Source organism: Clarias gariepinus, chromosome 21 (assembly GCF_024256425.1).
Source record: "Clarias gariepinus isolate MV-2021 ecotype Netherlands chromosome 21, CGAR_prim_01v2, whole genome shotgun sequence".
Lineage (NCBI taxonomy): Eukaryota > Metazoa > Chordata > Actinopteri > Siluriformes > Clariidae > Clarias > Clarias gariepinus.
This window is the reverse complement of record NC_071120.1, coordinates 22,604,689-22,623,043: the sequence shown is the minus strand read 5'-3', so window position 1 is coordinate 22,623,043 and position 18,355 is coordinate 22,604,689. Positions and strand designations below refer to the sequence as shown.

General features: G+C 36.7%; 2 protein-coding genes across 7 annotated transcripts; both read right to left on the bottom strand.

Annotated features, from left to right (window-relative positions):
* Positions 1-406: 406 nt before the first annotated feature.
* Positions 407-6,565, bottom strand: LOC128509471 (serine protease inhibitor A3M-like). The gene is made up of 5 exons (XM_053481227.1): positions 6,483-6,565; positions 3,618-4,240; positions 3,252-3,516; positions 1,664-1,808; positions 407-1,450 (listed from the first exon to the last, which is right to left on the bottom strand). The coding sequence occupies exons 2-5, from the start codon at positions 4,228-4,230 to the stop codon at positions 1,250-1,252; spliced, it is 1,224 nt and encodes a 407-aa protein (XP_053337202.1). The 5' UTR covers positions 4,231-4,240; positions 6,483-6,565; the 3' UTR covers positions 407-1,249.
* A 2,487-nt stretch (positions 6,566-9,052) lies between these two features.
* Positions 9,053-18,348, bottom strand: trafd1 (TRAF-type zinc finger domain containing 1). Of its 6 annotated transcripts, none has more exons than XM_053480397.1 (12): positions 17,702-18,348; positions 17,255-17,298; positions 16,628-16,679; positions 16,339-16,474; positions 15,936-15,989; positions 15,372-15,786; positions 13,173-13,507; positions 12,290-12,532; positions 12,072-12,207; positions 11,468-11,699; positions 10,236-10,298; positions 9,053-9,572 (listed from the first exon to the last, which is right to left on the bottom strand). In XM_053480397.1, exons 3-12 carry the CDS (start codon positions 16,660-16,662, stop codon positions 9,509-9,511), a joined length of 1,713 nt encoding a protein of 570 aa, XP_053336372.1. In that variant the 5' UTR covers positions 16,663-16,679; positions 17,255-17,298; positions 17,702-18,348; the 3' UTR covers positions 9,053-9,508. The 6 variants fall into 6 exon arrangements, with proteins under 6 accessions (XP_053336372.1, XP_053336371.1, XP_053336373.1 ...); XM_053480396.1 differs by having other exon boundaries at positions 11,468-11,702; positions 16,628-16,673; positions 17,702-18,343; XM_053480398.1 differs by having other exon boundaries at positions 10,236-10,296; positions 11,468-11,702; positions 17,702-18,337.
* Positions 18,349-18,355: the final 7 nt, after the last annotated feature.

Below are 18,355 nucleotides of genomic sequence, written 5' to 3'. Positions count from 1 at the left end.
TTTAGGCATGTATTGGACTACTAGAATTACTAGCAAGCACAGCGTGAGACATGACCTGAGAAAATAATTTACTGATTGTTACTAGAGAAATCCATCAGCTGCCTTCTGACCATCATATCAAAGGAGTGTCATCAGTATCACCAAATCTACTCACTGGTTAAAACTGCCTGGTTTTCCCAGGAACGCATATCCACATTCATACTGACATCATAGGGCCATGAAAAAAATCTCTTAAAAACAGTTTATCTGCTTTATTAAGTATTTCAAAATGTGTGCTTACACTAACGTATTATTAAACTACAGTAAAAAATAAAAAAAATAAAATAAAGAAATAACTGTATCACAACTTCAAATTTAAGCAGTCCTAAATAATAATAATAATAATAATAATAATAATAATAATAATAATTATTATTATTATTATTGCCTAAATAAATACAAAATGCAGTTTTTAAATCATGAATTCATTTATTAAGAGAAAAAAGCTGTCCAAACCTGCCTGGCCTTATGTGTAAAAGTAATTGCACCCTAAATCTAATAATTGGTGATAAGGGTTTTTGAGCATGAATGACCTGTTTAAGGTCATGCCACGACATCTCAATAGGATTTAAGACCAGACTTTGCCTAGGCTACTCCAAAACCTTCATTTTTTTTTTTGTTTGTTTTTTTCTATTAAGAGGTGGACTTGGTGGACTGGTGTGTTTTGGGTCATTGTTCTGCTGCATAACTCCATGTTTCATGCCAGAGGTAACAGGCACACACATCTTCCAAAAAGCCTCAACAGTCCACAGAATATTCACCCAAAAGTAGACCAGAGCTTTTGTGATCTTTTTGGTTAACAGTAGCTCTGGCTTTGGTCAGCCCAGTCTCTTTCTTATTGTTCATCAATAACCATTGTTAACCTTTCATCTGAAACAAAAACAATCCTACAGCAGTCACTGTTCCTACACTATACTGTAGGTGGGCAGTTTTGACTCAGGGTTACTGACCAGGGGTGCAAGATACTGTAGGGTAAACCTGATCAACCTGGTTGACACTACGCTGAGATCCCAGCTGCCTAACTGGGATATGCAAAAGAAAATAATTTCCAATCACTGTGCTGTAAGGTACATGTGATAAATTAATGTATCTTAATCTTAATTAAATAATTTCTCATTAAGCCATATTAATATATACGAAAGCTACAGAGGGAAGAATGCTCTTTATATCTCATTTAATAGTTTCATTTATTCATTGTTTAAATTATTATTCAGTTAATCTCAGATTGTTTCGGATTGACAATTCTCCCCATAAACAAGATATTCTGTGTTTTCTGGTCAACGATAAAGATCATAAAAGGCTTATCAAATTTCAGAATCATGGGCCCGGTACGAGGTGAAAAACGTATTCCAGTCACAGTTGTTGCAGTTGTTCCAACTTCATCCACATCTAATGTTGCCTTATGCACAGCCTGAAATAAAAGGTGAAAAAAAATTCAATATAATTGAGTGAATAAGTCATGCTTTCAACATAGGTAAGGCAAATATTACTTAATCCTAATGTGAAATCTTTTTGCTAAAACTGATGATTGGTTTCTTCTTTTGTATAACTGCTTTAGATCTGCTTTAGATCTTTAAGATCTGTCACTTATGTGTCATCTGCAGTTGGCAGTAAGCTTCCTTACCTCAGAAATTAATATTTCTTCATCAGTAATTCCAGTGAAGTTAGCTTTTTCTGTAAACATATCCTTCATTCCAATTTCCTTCAGAATGTTTATCAGCGAGTAAGATGATTTTAGCGAAAATTTAGGTAGGTAGATTGCATATTTCCTGTAGAAAGAGATTTATATTAATAGACAATTTTACTTGCTGACACATTCATTTTCTATACAGCTTATCCTGTATAGAGTTGCAGGAGGCCTAGAGCCTGAAGAGGACTCGGGGCACTAGGCTGGGTACACCCTGGAGCATGTCACACACATGGGCACTTTGGATACTGGGAGGAAACTGGAGTACCGGATGAAAACCTACCCTTAAGCATGGGGAAAACATGCAAGGTCCAAAGGCTGGTCTCAAACCGTTAACCCTGGAGCTGCATGGCCACAGTGCTAACCACTACACGACTGCGCTGCAATTTATATTTAAATTATACTTGCTTAATTCATTAGCACATGGAGATTTATAATCAAGCAAATACATACAAAGTTTGCTTATATTTAAAAAAAAATAATAATTTCATGACTTTAATAACAGAAATAACACAGAGAAATAACACTTTTTATGAGTTGCTAATAATATGGTGGTCTTACTAATCAGAAGATTAGCATTTCGATCCCCAGCTCCACCAAGGTTGCCAAGGCCCTTAACTCTATCTGCTTTCGGGGCACTGTATCTAGACTGACTCTGTGCTCTGACCCAAGTTACGCTGGAATATGCAAAGAAGGAATTTCACTTTGCAGTAATGTATATGTGACAAATAAAGGCTTAACTTAAGGTAATTTTTGACCATTCTTCCAGAAGCACATTTGTGAGGTCAGACGCTTATGTTGGGCGAGAAGGCCTGGCTTCATCCCAAAGGTGTTCTATTGGGTTGAGGTCAGGACTCTGTACAGGTCAGTTAAGTTCTTTTTTTAACCAAACACACATCACTTCATGTACCTTGCTTTGTGCACTGGTGCATAGTCATGTTGGAACAGGAAGGGGCCATATATATCTTTTTTTATTATTATTAAAGACTAAAAGAGCCAATTGCACTGAGGTGTACTTTTGTGGTAGGTCTTTTAGTCAGAGACATGATCAAGAAACAAAAGAGCAAAGAGAACTATCATCACTTATGCAGTCTGGGTGACTGTACGGTAAGATTTTAAGACAGAACCAACCGTCTAGTCGATATGCATATGGTATTTTAAAAAGTCAACTTAAGGATGTCCAGGGGATTAAAATAAAATGTTGCATGATAGGAGTAGCATCATGTTGTGAGAATGTTTTTTTTAGAAGCAGGGACTGCGAGGAAAACAGATCATCAGGATTTCCCATCCCACCAGAGACTTTCTTTAACATACAGTTATCAGAGGAGAAGATGCTCAAATCCGACCCAAAAATCATTAAAAACGAGATGCCTAATAGGGATTACTGCTGCAAAACTGCTTCAACAAAATTGATGAATAGGTCTGTGTAATGTAATATATTTGTCAAGATACATTAAACAAAGACATTTAAAGAATCGGATGTGGACTTTATGAACATATGAAAATCCCACAGAATTAAAATAACCTTTCACTCATCTGTCTGTTCCAGTTGACCATGTGGTGTGGACGCAAAGCCGCTTGCAGAACTCTGAGACTTTTTGGTAGAGCCAGTATCATGGAGAATGACTCATTGTAATGCAGACGAAGGACGTAAGTAGAGAGTTCCCTATCATAGTGGACATCAAAGTAATTATTCTCGCGCATCATCTGAACTTGAACAGGCGTTTCTGCTTTCACATAGAATTTTTCCTTTTGAGTTTTTTCGGGGTCAAACGGTATGGACCAATTCCCTAAAGGAAAAATAAAATGCCGCTATTAAACCCCAAACTTGATAACTGTGGACACAATTGGCACCATGATGCCATCAATCAACCATGTTAACTAAACTTACCCTTAAAATATATATAGTTGAGGAGATACATTAGGGTACGTGGATCCATATCTTTAATAAAATTTCTTATTTTGCCGTTTGTCTTTTCGCTGACATATTTGTTCATCTGATTAGTGGTTTGTTTGCTTTTGGTAAAATCAACAGTGAAGCCATCACACAAATAGAAACGCCTCATCTTCTCCAGAAATTCCAGATGAGGTTTGAAGGTGTCATTGATGTAGACAGCAGTGCCCAGATTAATGTTGACCCCTGACCTCTGATTGAGGTTTTGCAGGAGATCGAGGAAGGTTTGGTGCATCTTTTCGTTGGTAAAGACTGAACTGTTGAACCCGAGGCCAGTGAGAAGCTGTTGATGAGTCTCACCGCCTGCTCCTAAAGACAGCGCGGCCAGTGCTGTGGACACACTCAGTGGAGAGTAGAAGATGTTCTGCGACTGAGCAGAAGAGACAATGGTTTTGTACAGACGGAAAGCAAAAGCATTGTTCATCTCGCTCAGTGCTTTCATGTAGTTTTCCCGGTCATCAAAGTCGGACTGCTGTAGATCTTCATGTGCATTGGTGTAAAGTAACGTCAAGGAAAAGCAACACCAGAGACACAGGACACGCCACGCCATGGCACTTGTTCTGTGAGATTGAAAATGGAGGCCTAAATGACAGATCTTATGATATTTTTCTCATAATAGATAACAAATTTTATATATACAGTGGTGTGAAAAACTATTTGCCCCCTTCCTGATTTCTTATTCTTTTGCATGTTTGTCACGCAAAATGTTTCTGATCATCAAACACATTTAACTTTTAGTCAAAGATAACACAAGTAAACACAAAATGCAGTTTTTAAATGATGGTTTTTATTATTTAGGGAGAAAAAAATCCAAACCACACATGGCCCTGTGTGAAAAAGTAATTGCCCCCTGAACCTAATAACTGGTTGGGCCACCCTTAGCAGCAATAACTGCAATCAAGCGTTTGCGATAACTTGCAACGAGTCTTTTACAGCGCTCTGGAGGAATTTTGGCCCACTCATCTTTGCAGAATTGTTGTAATTCAGCTTTATTTGAAGGTTTTCTAGCATGAACCGCCTTTTTAAGGTCATGCCACAACATCTCAATAGGATTCAGGTCAGGACTTTGACTAGGCCACTCCAAAGTTTTCTTTTTGTTTTTCTTCCCCCATTCAGGTGGATTTGCTGGTGTGTTTTGGGTCGTTGTCCTGCTGCAGCACCCAAGATCGCTTCAGCTTGAGTTGACGAACAGATGGCCGGACATTCTCCTTCAGGATTTTTTGGTAGACAGCATTCTACAGCACCATTCATGGTTCCATCTATCACAGCAAGCCTTCCAGGTCCTGAAGCAGCAAAACAACCCCAGACCATCACACTACCACCACCATATTTTACTGTTGGTATGATGTTCTTTTTCTGAAATGCTGTGTTACTTTTACGCCAGATGTAACGGGACACGCACCTTCCAAAAAGTTTGTCTCGTCGGTCTACAAGGTATTTTCCCAAAAGTCTTGGCAATCATTGAGATGTTTTTTAGCAAAATTGAGACGAGCCTTAATGTTCTTTTTGCTTAAAAGTGGTTTGCACCTTGGAAATCCATGCAGGCCGTTTTTGCCCAGTCTCTTTCTTATGGTGGAGTCGTGAACACTGACTTTAATTGAGGCAAGTGAGGCCTGCAGTTCTTTAGATGTTGTCCTGGGGTCTTTTGTGGCCTCTCGGATGAGTTGTCTCTGCGCTTTTGGGGTAATTTTGGTCGGCCGGCCACTCCTGGGAAGGTTCACCACCGTTTCATGTTTTTGCCATTTGTGGATAATGGCTCTCACTGTGGTTCGCTGGAGTCCCAAAGCTTTAGAAATGGCTTCATAACCTTTACCAGACTGATAGATCTCAATTACTTTTGTTCTCATTTGTTCCTGAATTTATTTGGATCTTGGCATGATGTCTAGCTTTTGAGGTGCTTTTGGTCTACTTCTCTGTGTCAGGTAGCTCCTACTGTATTTAAGTGATTTCTTGATTGAAACAGGTGTGGCAGTAATCAGGCCTGGGGGTGACTACAGAAATTGAACTCAGGTGTGATAAACCACAGTTAAGTTATTTTTTAACAAGGGGGGCAATCACTTTTTCACACAGGGCTATGTAGATTTGGAGGTTTTTTTTCTCCCTTAATAACGTAAACCTTCATTTAAAAACTGCATTTTGTGTTCAATTATGTTATCTTTGACTAATAGTTAATGGTTTTTGATGAGCAGAAACATTTAAGTGTGACAAACATGCAAAAGAATAAAAAATCAGGAAGGGGGCAAATAGTTTTTCACACCACTGTAAACCACAGATTAATGGTATAAAATTCAGCATTAGATTATGAAAGATTTCTCCTTTTTTTTTTAGAATTCTGACTTTTTTTTCTTTAAGATTATCCAGACTTTGATCTTGATAATCTGACTTTATTCTCAAAAGGTTTTATCTGAGAAAAAAGGTCTGGCTTCTGTGATTAAAATCCGAAATTCTGAGGAAAAAAATCCAAGATATCGTGAAATTATTCAGAATTTTAAAATCAGGACTCTAAGGGGGGACAAACCGTGAATTCTGAGATTAAAATTAAGACTCCAAGGGGGGAAAAAAATCTGAATCCTGAGGTAAAAAAAAAAAAAACAACATAATTTTGAGAAACAATAATCAGGACTCTAAGGTAAAAATTAGATTGAAATAAAATCTAAATGAGATTAAAGTCAGAATTCTGAGGGGGAGAAAAAAGGAGTTCTGAGATTAAAGTCAGAATCTAGATTTAATCAAATGTCTGTTAGAGCTAAGAACTTAAAAAAAGTGTAAAAAAAAAAAAAAAAAAAAAAAATCAACACTCACCCAAATATACCAATCTTCCCCAAACTCTTGTAGCGTCTTGCTTTGGTAATAGCGTATAGCCACAATCGTCGGCTCTTTTTATGTTTTAGCCATAGTCTGAATGAAATCTAATCATTAACAGACCCTCAACAGTGCAAACAGACCTGAGGGTAAATATATTGATTATGTGAATGCTAATAGTTCACAGTGTTTAGCAGTTCTGGGTCTGGATTACCATGAACACTAAATTAAAGTCAGTTGCAGAATTTTTATACGAATAACATAATTTGGAATTAGGATTCAAGATAATGCATGTAATAGTTCAGACTGTGGCATTGCTAGATACATGTGGAAGGAGAAGTATGGTGTTTTTGTAGATGGTGTAGAAAACTAACAGACACTAAACTGTAGCATACTTTTTATTTGGGTAGAATGTGTTTTGGAATTTATCTCAAGTATTTTTTGGAGGGGCTTTTATAATTCTAGATAATTGTTTGCTAAGGTTTATCAAACTGTTACGTGTTAAAGAACAAAAGCAAAACTCTCAGCTGCTTCCTAATTACTAGAACAGTACTTTCAATAGTCACAAAGCAACTTTACAGAAGTCCAAATGAACTTTCTTTAGACTACTCTCATAAAGGGGTCTCCACAGCAAGCCATTTGATTCACAAACAACTTTGGTACAGGTTTACACAAATAGAGATTAAAAATGGAGGCTTAAACGACAGATCTTACGACATTTTTCTCATAACAGGATTCATGACAAATTTTATATATTAACCACAGATTAATGGTTTAAAATTAAGCATTAGATTATGAAAGATTTCTTCTTTTTTTAATCAGAATTCTGACTTCTGATGAAAGTACGGATACCCTGCCTGACACAACCTTCCCATTTTATCCAGGCTTAAGACTGGCACTGCATACAGTGGAGCCATGTAAATAACTGTGTTGCTCCACTAGATGGCACCAAAGCTTCAGTATTAAAACATCCAATCTTGCTATAGCAGAAAGCTAGATTGTACAAAATGTTCTAGTGAAGTGTAGAGTCAAAGAACACTGGAGAGTGACGTTCAAATATTTTAAAAGGGTTTGTCAGCAATATTTTATCATCAGATGTATAACAGTATCTTAATAATAATCTAGTACAAATAATATAAAGCTATGTGTCAGTAATAAACTGAATGTAATAGCACCCAAAACTTTAAACTCTATACCATTTAAACCAGTGAAGAAAAACAAACAAGCCTGATGTGCACAATCAAATCCAACCATAATAAATAAAACATTTTTAACAATTATAAAGAAAATAAGAATTCCTAACATACAGGAATTGCATAACATAAGAATTTCTAACCTTTGCAAGGTAATCTGACTTTAATCTCAGATTTCAGTTTTTTCCCCCTCAGAATCCCACCACAAGTCACCACCACCAGTTACCACCTGGAATTAGTTAAGCAAATAGATAAAAGCCTTCGCTTGGATAATTACTGCAGTGTTTGATGGTTCAGCTGGCAACAGGTTATTTAACCCTAACTGGTGCTGTGAGTAGCTTCTCATTTCTTACACAACTATGTCAGAAGACATTGTGGAAAATTGTGACAATAATTGTGGCAAATATGTTACTCTCTTTCACAATGGTCAAATTATTGTCTCGCTTTAAGCAAAGAAAACAACGAAGCAGATTGCTGGAACTGCTAAAATTAAGTAAAAAACTGTAAAATGCATTATTAAACCTGGAAAGATAGATCATCTTCACGAAAAAGATATGTGCTTGAAAAAAATTTTGAATCACTACTTTTTTTTTGTTGTCAGTACTTGGCAAAATAAGATCTTAGAATAAAGAAAAAAAATATTAGAACTCTGGGTTATTAATAACTTATTTATAATTTGCTATGGAGCATAACGAATGGACTTTAGAGCATTGAACAAAGGACATGTGGTCTTATGAGTCCAAATTTACTTTGTTTTAGTGATGAGAGCATCAGGCTAAGATATTGCATGTTTTTTTTTGTTTTTTTACTACTTTACTATTTACTATTTTATTAACTAAACATATTAATAATACACATTATTTAATATTAATAATCTAAACTTGTTATATTGTCCCTCATGCAGCACTGGAAGACCTGCCACATAGCAGTCGGTCCATGGACAAAAACAAAGATTGAAACCGATTGAACTTCAGCTATATTAAAAAAAAACAAAAAAAACTGATCACTATGTACAGCCAACGTGCTGCCAGATACCTAGGTGCCGATTCCATTTACATTGCAATTTTATAAATTGCTGCAGATTTTAATGCATCAGTGTGGAGAGACATGAACATCCAATCGCAATACAGAACTGAATCGGTTTCCCCCCCCCACCATCTCTACTAACAATATAAATACCAGAGGCTAGAACAACTTGATTGAGGTTTTAGCTGAAGTGTTACCAACGTTAGCCTATGCAGACAAATTTTCATCCATTCTTTTGACAGGTTTCAGGATTTTAATAAAAAAAAACATGTATATTTTCTGCAACAAATTCACCTGAAACAGTACAACAATCTGGTAAATACAGACATTCTGTATAAGAACATCACAAACTAGGAAGGAGGTTTTTATTGTATCTTTAAGGCAATTTTCAAAAGAATAGGAACAGTTTACACAAGTTGATTGCCTCAGCTTGGCTTGATCCTGAAACCATAACATAAGACAGTATGCAAAACAAGGAATAGAATTGAGCTAAATGTAAATGTAACGTCTTACATATTTTAAGAAGATTTTAAGAAAATAGAAAAAGCTATAGTGTCCTTCCAGTCCCGATATACTTTAAAATATTAAAGGAGCTAAAAGTATCAAAAATTACTGAAAGATTATACATACAGGGGAAAAAAGTACAAAAGTAGTGCAACAAAAGCAGAGGAAGAAGAAAATATTAAACATTTCTGGACACTGAGACAAGTACATAAACACCCTTTCTTCACAATACACATATATACATGCAAAAAAAAAATGCATTTCAACATCAAATAATCTGAGCCATTTGTTTTCCCGCAATGATTAAGGAAGCGGACACTTCTTATTCTTCTTCCTTTTCTTTTTCAGTGTTCTGCTTCTTGGACACCTGAAGGTGGAATTAAGACATTTTATTCATTTAAAGTACAATAATATCAACGATGTACAGATAAATACACTGCCTGGCCAAAAACAAAGTGACCAATTCAGGGGGGTCAAACAACTGCGCTGCATTAAGGAAAAAAAACAAGAAGATTTGAAAACACTGGACCCTTCACAAGATTAGAATTTGGAGCAATGGAAAAAAAAAAGTCATGTGGTCTGTTAAATTCAGATTGACTCTATTCCAGAGCAATGGGTGCGTCAGGGTAAGAGTGGAAGCGTGAGCAATCACTTTCTGACATGAACTGGCCACAACATAGTGTTATGATCAAAGCTAAAGGTAATTCAATGAAATCTAACAGTGTACAACTTTTTTTTTTTGGGGCCAGACAATGTAAAAGAACTAACATGATACCGATTTTGTTTTATTAATGAAATCAATCCACTTTCAAAAAAATATGAGGAAAAAAAGGAATTTTTTTGTTCATTGTGAGAAAAGTAGTTTCAGGAAGGTGATTTCCCCCCGCCCCTCCTATGAACCAACAATAATCCTAAATTAGCATGCTGCAAATATATTTCACTATAATTTAATAGAAACATATTAACTGATTGGACTTTAACATTTCTGTTACAACTTTATTTATTCATTCTGGTGCAGTAAAAATGGTACCTTTGAAACAGATGTGTTTTTCTTGCAGTGTCGACCATCTGCTCCTTCTCTGGATTGAGGCCTCTCATGGGAAAGAAAAAACAAGAGGTCTATGATCATGTTTATGGTTAGAGAAAAAACTGTTTCAGTGGAAAAATGTAAAATGTCAGTTTAGATGTACAGCTATTTGGATTTGGGTTAAAAAGAGATTGTATGGCCTGTTTTTTAAAGGCCAACCCTTTTTTAAACAGATTGCTTGATCTATTGCGTGCACATTTATAACTTTAGCATTCCAAAAGAAAAACATTAACACTACATTGCTCCTTCTTTTCTTGTTTAAGTCAGTATGTTTACATGATGTTTTGTTAGCCCAAGTAAAGCATGACTTATATTTGGCATATATTTTTATAAATAAATGTAAACATGTTAGACTGAAGTCATACAAACTAAACTAGTAAACCCAGATAATGTGGTTGGGAGTCAAAAGTTCTCATATGCACATATATCAGCCGGGGTGCTAAATAAATCGATTTCTCTGCCATGCTTTTATACTAGAACAAGGTCCAATTATAGTCCAATTAAATGGCCTAATCAAGCTATAACCATAACTAGACTTAACTGTGCATATAAACTTAGTGAGTGTCACACGGGCCCCATTTGCACAAATTAAAAACTCCCATATTTTATGGGACAATAACACTTGTGTGTGCCATCATATATGACAAAGTGCAAAAGTCCTAGGCGGCCTGTGGTTTTTTTTTTTTTTTTTTTTTTTTTCCCGCATAAACTTTGTTATACATTTTTATTTTATGGCTTTATTATTAAGTCGGTCAATTTTCCCCAAACATTATTATTCCAGCAAAACATTTTAATCTTACAGGAAAATATATGTAAACCAGAAATGAAAGCAGGATATTATGTAAAAGACCACTTTTCAGACCAGAAACTTATTTGCATGCATGAAAAAAGCTGTTGAGACAAACTCCTCAGAAGGACTGTGGCTGGTTGTGCAGGATGGATCTTCAGTAAAACTAAACAGCTAATTTCCTTATAAAACTGCACAAACTGTACACGAAACTATTTAAAGTGTCCTCACACCAATTATTGACATTGTTCTCCATTACTGTTTAATATAGTATTTTTAGAAAATTAGTAGAAAGTAGAAAATGTTTCTTATGAAGGTTTTTTTTCTCATGTCAAACCTTAGGCTGTCTTGAATGCCCTTTGTTAGACCAGCCGTGCTGCGTACTTACCCAGAAAACCCTGCAGTGGAGGAATTGTAGCCTCCACGAAGAGGATCTAAGTGAGACTGGTGGGTCTGAATACCTTTCCCCCACTCACTCCTGCCCTTTCCTTGCAGCTCTGCATTGGTGTTCTTCTCAGAGGAGGGAAGATTTTTATAGGCTGATGGCTTCCGTTGGTCCATAGAAGACATGCTGCTCGGCCAGCTGTGAAGATTCGGCATGAGGAAATCTTCAGCAAGATCTGCTGTATTAAAGAAATAAAATAGTCACTCTTTGCCAGAGATCAGCTGTTTCCGTATAGACCATGGACTAATTATGTAATTCTAATGTTAACATAGAAATATAACATCTCGTGTGTCCCAATTTTTGTGAGATCTAATCATATAGTTCCTAATTATGTTTAAGTAACTGATTGCTTGATTTATTTTTAGATGCAGGTCAACCATTTAAAGCCTACATATAGTAAAAAATATTGATAAAGTTGCTAAAGTCATTATTTTTTATGGAAAAAATGCTTTTCCCCCTGCAAACCTCTTCATGTTTGGATCATTCCATTGTGTCCAAGTGCCATAATGTAACAATGGAAAAGTATGTGGCATGAGCAGTGCCTCACCCTGGTGTTTCACTCTCCTTTGTCGTTCTGGAGAACTCCTCCCACATCTCTCATTGGTTGACTGAATGGGTTTCCAAGGAGAGGGCGATGCTCCAGCTGATTGATAAGCCGTGGCAGGACGGAGGTCACACTTATCCTAAATATCGATGTAAATATTTCATGAACTCCAAACAAGCCTCTTTATATTCCAAACATTAACATCATATATGTGGAAATACCTGATGGTGGAATACGACACTTTCCTCCAGAGTAACTCCACAGAACTCACAGGGAATAAGCACTTCACTTAATCCTGGGCTTGAGGGAGGGCTGTAGGAAAGAGGGGAGACAGACTGGGGGAGATTCGGAGGGCTCGGGGTGCGGGGAGTGATGATGTCCTCGTCGGTCAGAGGCTCTCCGTGGCGCTGAGAAAGAACCTGCTTGCTGAATGAGGCGATGGCAGAGGCGGGACTGCAACCCGTCTGGAGAAGGAAAACAAATACATATAAAGTCACTGAATGCATTTTAGATAAATGTACTGAGAATACATGCTGAATTGTTTAGAAGAACTAGAGGCAAAATAGAGGACAAAAACTAAACTACACATTATAGTATAATATAATAACATATAGTATAAAGACAAAGGGATTTTAAGTAGGGTGTGCGACCTTATTTACACTCTAGGGACACAGGACATGGTTATAAGCAACAACAGTTCCTGAAAAAATTATAGGGAAAAAAAAACAACATATATGTTTTTTTTTCTACCTTTAACAAGAATGAGATTTTTGATATTCCAGTGGTGGCAAAATGTATTAAGGTTCTCACTGTGCACAGTGATTTCATTAGTTCACCTTAAAGCTGTTTTGATAACTGGAACTAATGAAAAACTGGCTATGGCTTGCAATCAAGCAAGGCATGGATTGAGCGAGTGACACCAGAGTACTGTCTTTTTGACTCCAGCAAGTTTTGAAGATTTCATACTAAATGTTGATTGTTGTACAGCACCACCAAGGTTGCCATTATGAATGTCATTAATGAATTTCACTTTTGTCTTAATACGTTTGGTCACAAACATAATAAATGATAAATAAATCCTAAAGCTATCTGGCACATTCTAACCTGGTGCAAAATGAGATCTTCCTCTGGAAAGAGCTCCTCGCAGAACTCACAGGGGAGCATAATCTCGGAGGGCGTGTTAGTGCTAGCTGGAGTGTTGTTATTGGTAGAAGTGATCTGAGAGCTAAAGGTGCTTGAGGCAGGCACTCTTCCAAAACGTTGATCCCAAACGTCGGTCCACAAACCCTGCTGAACATCTGACTCCTCTGTATCTCCGTCACTCTGGAGAGTCAGAGCCAGGAGGTAGTCCAGACCAGAGGAGTCAGACTCGGGCAGCTGATTCAGAGGCCACAGCAGGCTGTTGTTGTTGTTCTCCAGTTCTGCTTCTCGGTCAAGCACTAGGGAAACAATCAATTAATCAATCAATCAATCTTTATTTATAAAGAACCTATTCAGTACCAAGTAGTTCTTAGGTTCTAAACAAATACGGACTTTGTAAAATGAAATAAAATACACAAAGTACACAGATGTATACTGTAGCAGAGGATAAAATAATAGTAATAATAATATAAAATTAAATTAAAAACATAAAGTGCAAAACATGCACAAATTCTAATATAAAAAATTACATGGAGATGTTTCTTTGATAAGAAATACATGATTTGCTATTAAATAGTTTATACTTCATTTTATTCCATGCCTAAAATATAAACTATTTAAAACAATCATTGTTTGTAACTGTAACAAAATCATTTTAAACATCTCAGAAAATTTTATCATGCCTTGCTGATTTTAATAACCTATGATGGATTGGCACCCTGTTGAGGGTATACCCTGCCTTGTGCCCTAATCCTCCTGGGATAGGCTCCAGGCCCCCGTGACCCTGAATACAGAATAAAGCGGTATAGAAGATGAGTGAGTGAGTGAGTGAGTAAGAGAGAGTGATTTCTATAACCTAATTATTTTTAATCCTAAAATACAGTCATTCTAAAGATAACATTAATATACTTAGTTTAATATATTATAGTTACAACCTGAGATCAATAGTAACGCTTCATACACACGGGACTGTACAGCGCATGCTCGACAATTATTACAATCAAAGGCTTAAAATAACCATGATGCTATTTAGGAAGGATAAAGATAATACTCCTGATATTATGAAGCGTTATGTTAGCAGAAATTGTGACTGTTTTAGGGTGTTTCCTGACACATTTCCTAAATGGTGTTAAAGTTCCCAGCCATCTCTTTTTGTACATGGTCCCGTTCTGATAATGTATACCTAGTTTTAACCCTAGTTGGTGTTAAATCCTTTCTAGTGCTGCTTCAGTCCTTATATGGCAACATGTTTTATAGCCTGGGTTCGGACGGATATCCATGCAACTTCCTCTCTCTTTGTTCCCCCGGACCATGTTAATTACCTTTGTCTTAGCTTTTTGAAACACATGTACATGACACAAGGCATTTAAGAATCAGACTAACAGAACGCGCCTGAGCAATTCATTCTTTATTTTAAACCTAACAGGTTGTTTATTCCTTATGGAAGGAGTCTCCATTATCAGTGCTGTTTAACAGCAAGCAAGTTCTTCCACTTTGTGCTGTCTTGTGTAATGACAATCATCTGAATTATTATTAATCTAAAGAGTCAGATGAAGTGTCTGTTAATACAATGACTTTTTATGTGTATTTTAATGCTTTTACACATAAATTTTAGTTGATATTTCATAACGCTTTAAAAGTTAAAGAACTAAAATGAGAATGGAGATTTTAAAAAAAGTTGTTCATCAATAAATTGCAAAAATAGCAGTATTGTGGCACACTACTGTGCTAAAGTTAATAATAATAATAATAAAAAAAATAACTTCAGTGTGATAATGGTAATTTCAAGGTTATCTGGACAGATCCGGGGCTAATGCATCTAGAAACGTAATTTTTACATTACAAAATAAACATTAAAGGATAATATTTTATACATTATCTATAAATATATAATACTGTACAGATTATACATGATACATTATTATATATTTATAGAGTACTGTCTGCGCTGCTGTTACAGATAATGTGCTGTATTAACACTCTCTGGTATAAATACACATATGGTCCATGAAAACATCATGCTATAAATTCTTCTCTGTTGTGACACCCAGAGAAGACTGCAAATGTTGTATTGGCCATTTTGCAAGATCTCCAGTATACAACAAAATACTACAGTAGCTTTCGTGCAGTAAACTAATAGCATCCAACTCTTTATGTACTTACGACGAGAAAATTCATTGTTTCTCTGTGCCGTGAATCTCCTCACCCCAGCTCCCACTGCTCCTCTAGTGCTGTTATGCAGTCTGCTCTCTAGTGGCCGTGGTGGGCCTCTGCGCTCCATTAACCCAGCGCTGCTGTTATTATTGCTCCTTTCTTGCCCCCTCAACAGGTTATGAATGGACTGCGTCTCAAACCATGCTTCAGGAGGCTGAGAGGCCACCCTTCTCTCCTGGGGAGGTGTGAGGCTCCCACACAGGGCCGGATGGATGGCTTTCTCCCTCAGCATGATGTTGTACTTGCACACGGGGCAAGGTTCAGTTCGCGTCCCGCAGTAATCCTCATGCTCTTTAGCTTGGCTGAAGACCAGCTCCAGCTCGCAGTACTGACACGGGACCAGACGCTGGCTGCACTCGGAACTCTGCAAACGCACAACTCCATGAGAATGTCAGTCACTGCAACAGGTGACGGCGCAGTAAAGAACCGTAAAAATTATCGACTAGGTCTGTGATCATCAAGCTACATGGATGGAAATTGTATGCATGTATAAATCAATACTGAAATAAATACCTGATGGGTCTCCATGAGCCTCTTTTCAATATTTAGACCACATTTGCATTGTTCCTGGAGGGGGAAAAAAAAAACCACAAGATGTAAACGTAATCACCACATTTGCTTCAAATTGCTCTTAATCAGCTCAAATATACTGGCTGGAGTGTATTTCTGGGATGGGAAAAATTGGGGAGGAAAAAAAGAAGCATTTGTCAGGTTAATAGGGCTCTGTCTTACCCTTTGTGGATGATTTAATTAAATATATATATATATATATATATATATATATATGCACATATGAGGTGGTGGCTCAGGTGGTTGAGGCTCTGGTAGAGTGGTTCAATCTAGATTGCCACTGTTGGCAAGGCCCTTTACCCTATGCCCCTAAAAAAATGACTGCATATTGTTTCCATAAGGATACCTGTGCATGCTCCTGCTCTTTGTGTTGCAGAAGATCAGCTCGGGGAACAGGCTCCTGACACACATCACACAGGGCGATGTTGCGTCGACAGTGGATCTCATGGGTGGTGAAGTTAGCTTCGGGAATGTCATGTTTGCTGTAATAGTGCACAGAGATTGAGAGAGAGAGAGAGAAAGAGAGAGAAAGAAAAAGAGAGTAAAAGAAAGAAACAAACAACCCGGCAAGAGTACATGCACAAGACTGGATGACAAAATAGTGAAAATAGAAAGGAACAGGGGAAAATCTATACCAGTTAGTGCAAAGGTGAGTGTTTTCATCAGCCATGCCCGACTGCCCTGTTGCTAAAAAGATAAGAGCTGTTAACAACCACCGTCAAACAAGGATAGAACAGATATTTATGTGAGCAACCCCAAAAAAGAGGTACATGATCTATAAAATGAAATAGAGAGAAATCTATAGAGAAATATATCTATCTATCTATCTATCTATCTAGTGTTTTTTCTGCAAAAATACTTGGATCAAAAGTAATAGCACCCCACAATTAAACTGTTTTTCTGTGTCTTTTCAAAGAGAAAAAAAAAAGTGTTTGCATATTTATGTTTTTTTATAGAAAAGAGTAAGCAGTTTTTTTCATGAGTGTAAATCTATGACTGTTGTACAGTACAAATATTTTTATATTTTTGAAGGGTGCCAGTACTTCTGAATCTTAAGAAACCCATAAAAAACATCAGCAACTACTACATATAGACACTAAAAAAGACACATGAATAATCAAAACAAGAGAAATACAATCCAGTGGGTGTCATGGTGATCTCCTACCCAGTGTGTAACAGAAGGCAGCTCAGTCAATTGTTGCGTTTCTGAGTAAATGACTCGAGACCACTTATAGAGTCGGTTTAAAGTCTTACAGCCTCACCTTATTTTGTTATAGAGGCTCACTGGAGAATCGGCGTCCTTAACCTTTGGAAAGAAACGAAACAGAAACACAAGTGATGGTTAATAAACGCTGTTTATCAGACAAGCCCGTCCTGTCGCTTCCTGTTGGTGGGAACCGAACAGCTAGCACACGCTAACTAAGAATCGGCTGACACAGGTGACGTCCCAAAATCACTTCCGGTGTCACCGAGGGCACTAGATAGACCGCTCTGTTACACTTTAAGGAGGGCGCTGTTACAGAAAGTGACGCGCTATATAGAGCACAACCGAGCTAAAACGTTAAAAATACACATTCAGTTGTCAGCTCATTTTAACGAAGTACAATTTAAAGCAGACACCATTGTGTTGACTGTACACGAGGAAAAGGTAAAAAATGCAACGTAAAATAAAGATGTAAACAGTTGTGTAATGATTAATAGTAAGCAACCTTTTATAAGCAGAGTTCGAGTTCTAATTTAATTGTTTTCTTCGATCAGCAAACATTCATGACTGGATTCAGTAAAAACAGCTAAATAACGTCTATCAACCAGCTTGTTAACCCGTCTCTGTTTTCGAGAATGTAAAATAAATAATTCGGTAAACATGTTTTCTTTATAAAAACATAAAATAAAACCTGGACTGTTTAAGTTTAAATCCTATCCTATCCTAAACAACTAAGTGAAAGTTTAAAGTATTTTTGCAGTCGGTGACGGAATTAGAAGCGCTAGCCCCGATAGCAAGGACTCACTTCCGGTCACGTGGGACAACAGTTTTCAAAATAGTTTAAAAAAAAATACAGCGAAAATGAAACGATTTAGATACATGCCATAGGAAATATATAAGAAATGTATTTAAATATATAAATAGTTTTCTTATAAAAAAACAAAACAGCATAGAAAATTCTGTGATATGAATACACGTTTAATTTTAGCAGGCTTTTATTTTTAAATAAAGATATATATTAATAAAAAAAACCAAAAGCAAAAAACTACTTTTTTTGTGTTTGCAGCGCCCCTAGTGGATACAATAATCATATCCGAAAATATAATCTGTTATGAACACACGTCAGGTATAACAGGCATTTATTATTAATTATTGCTAC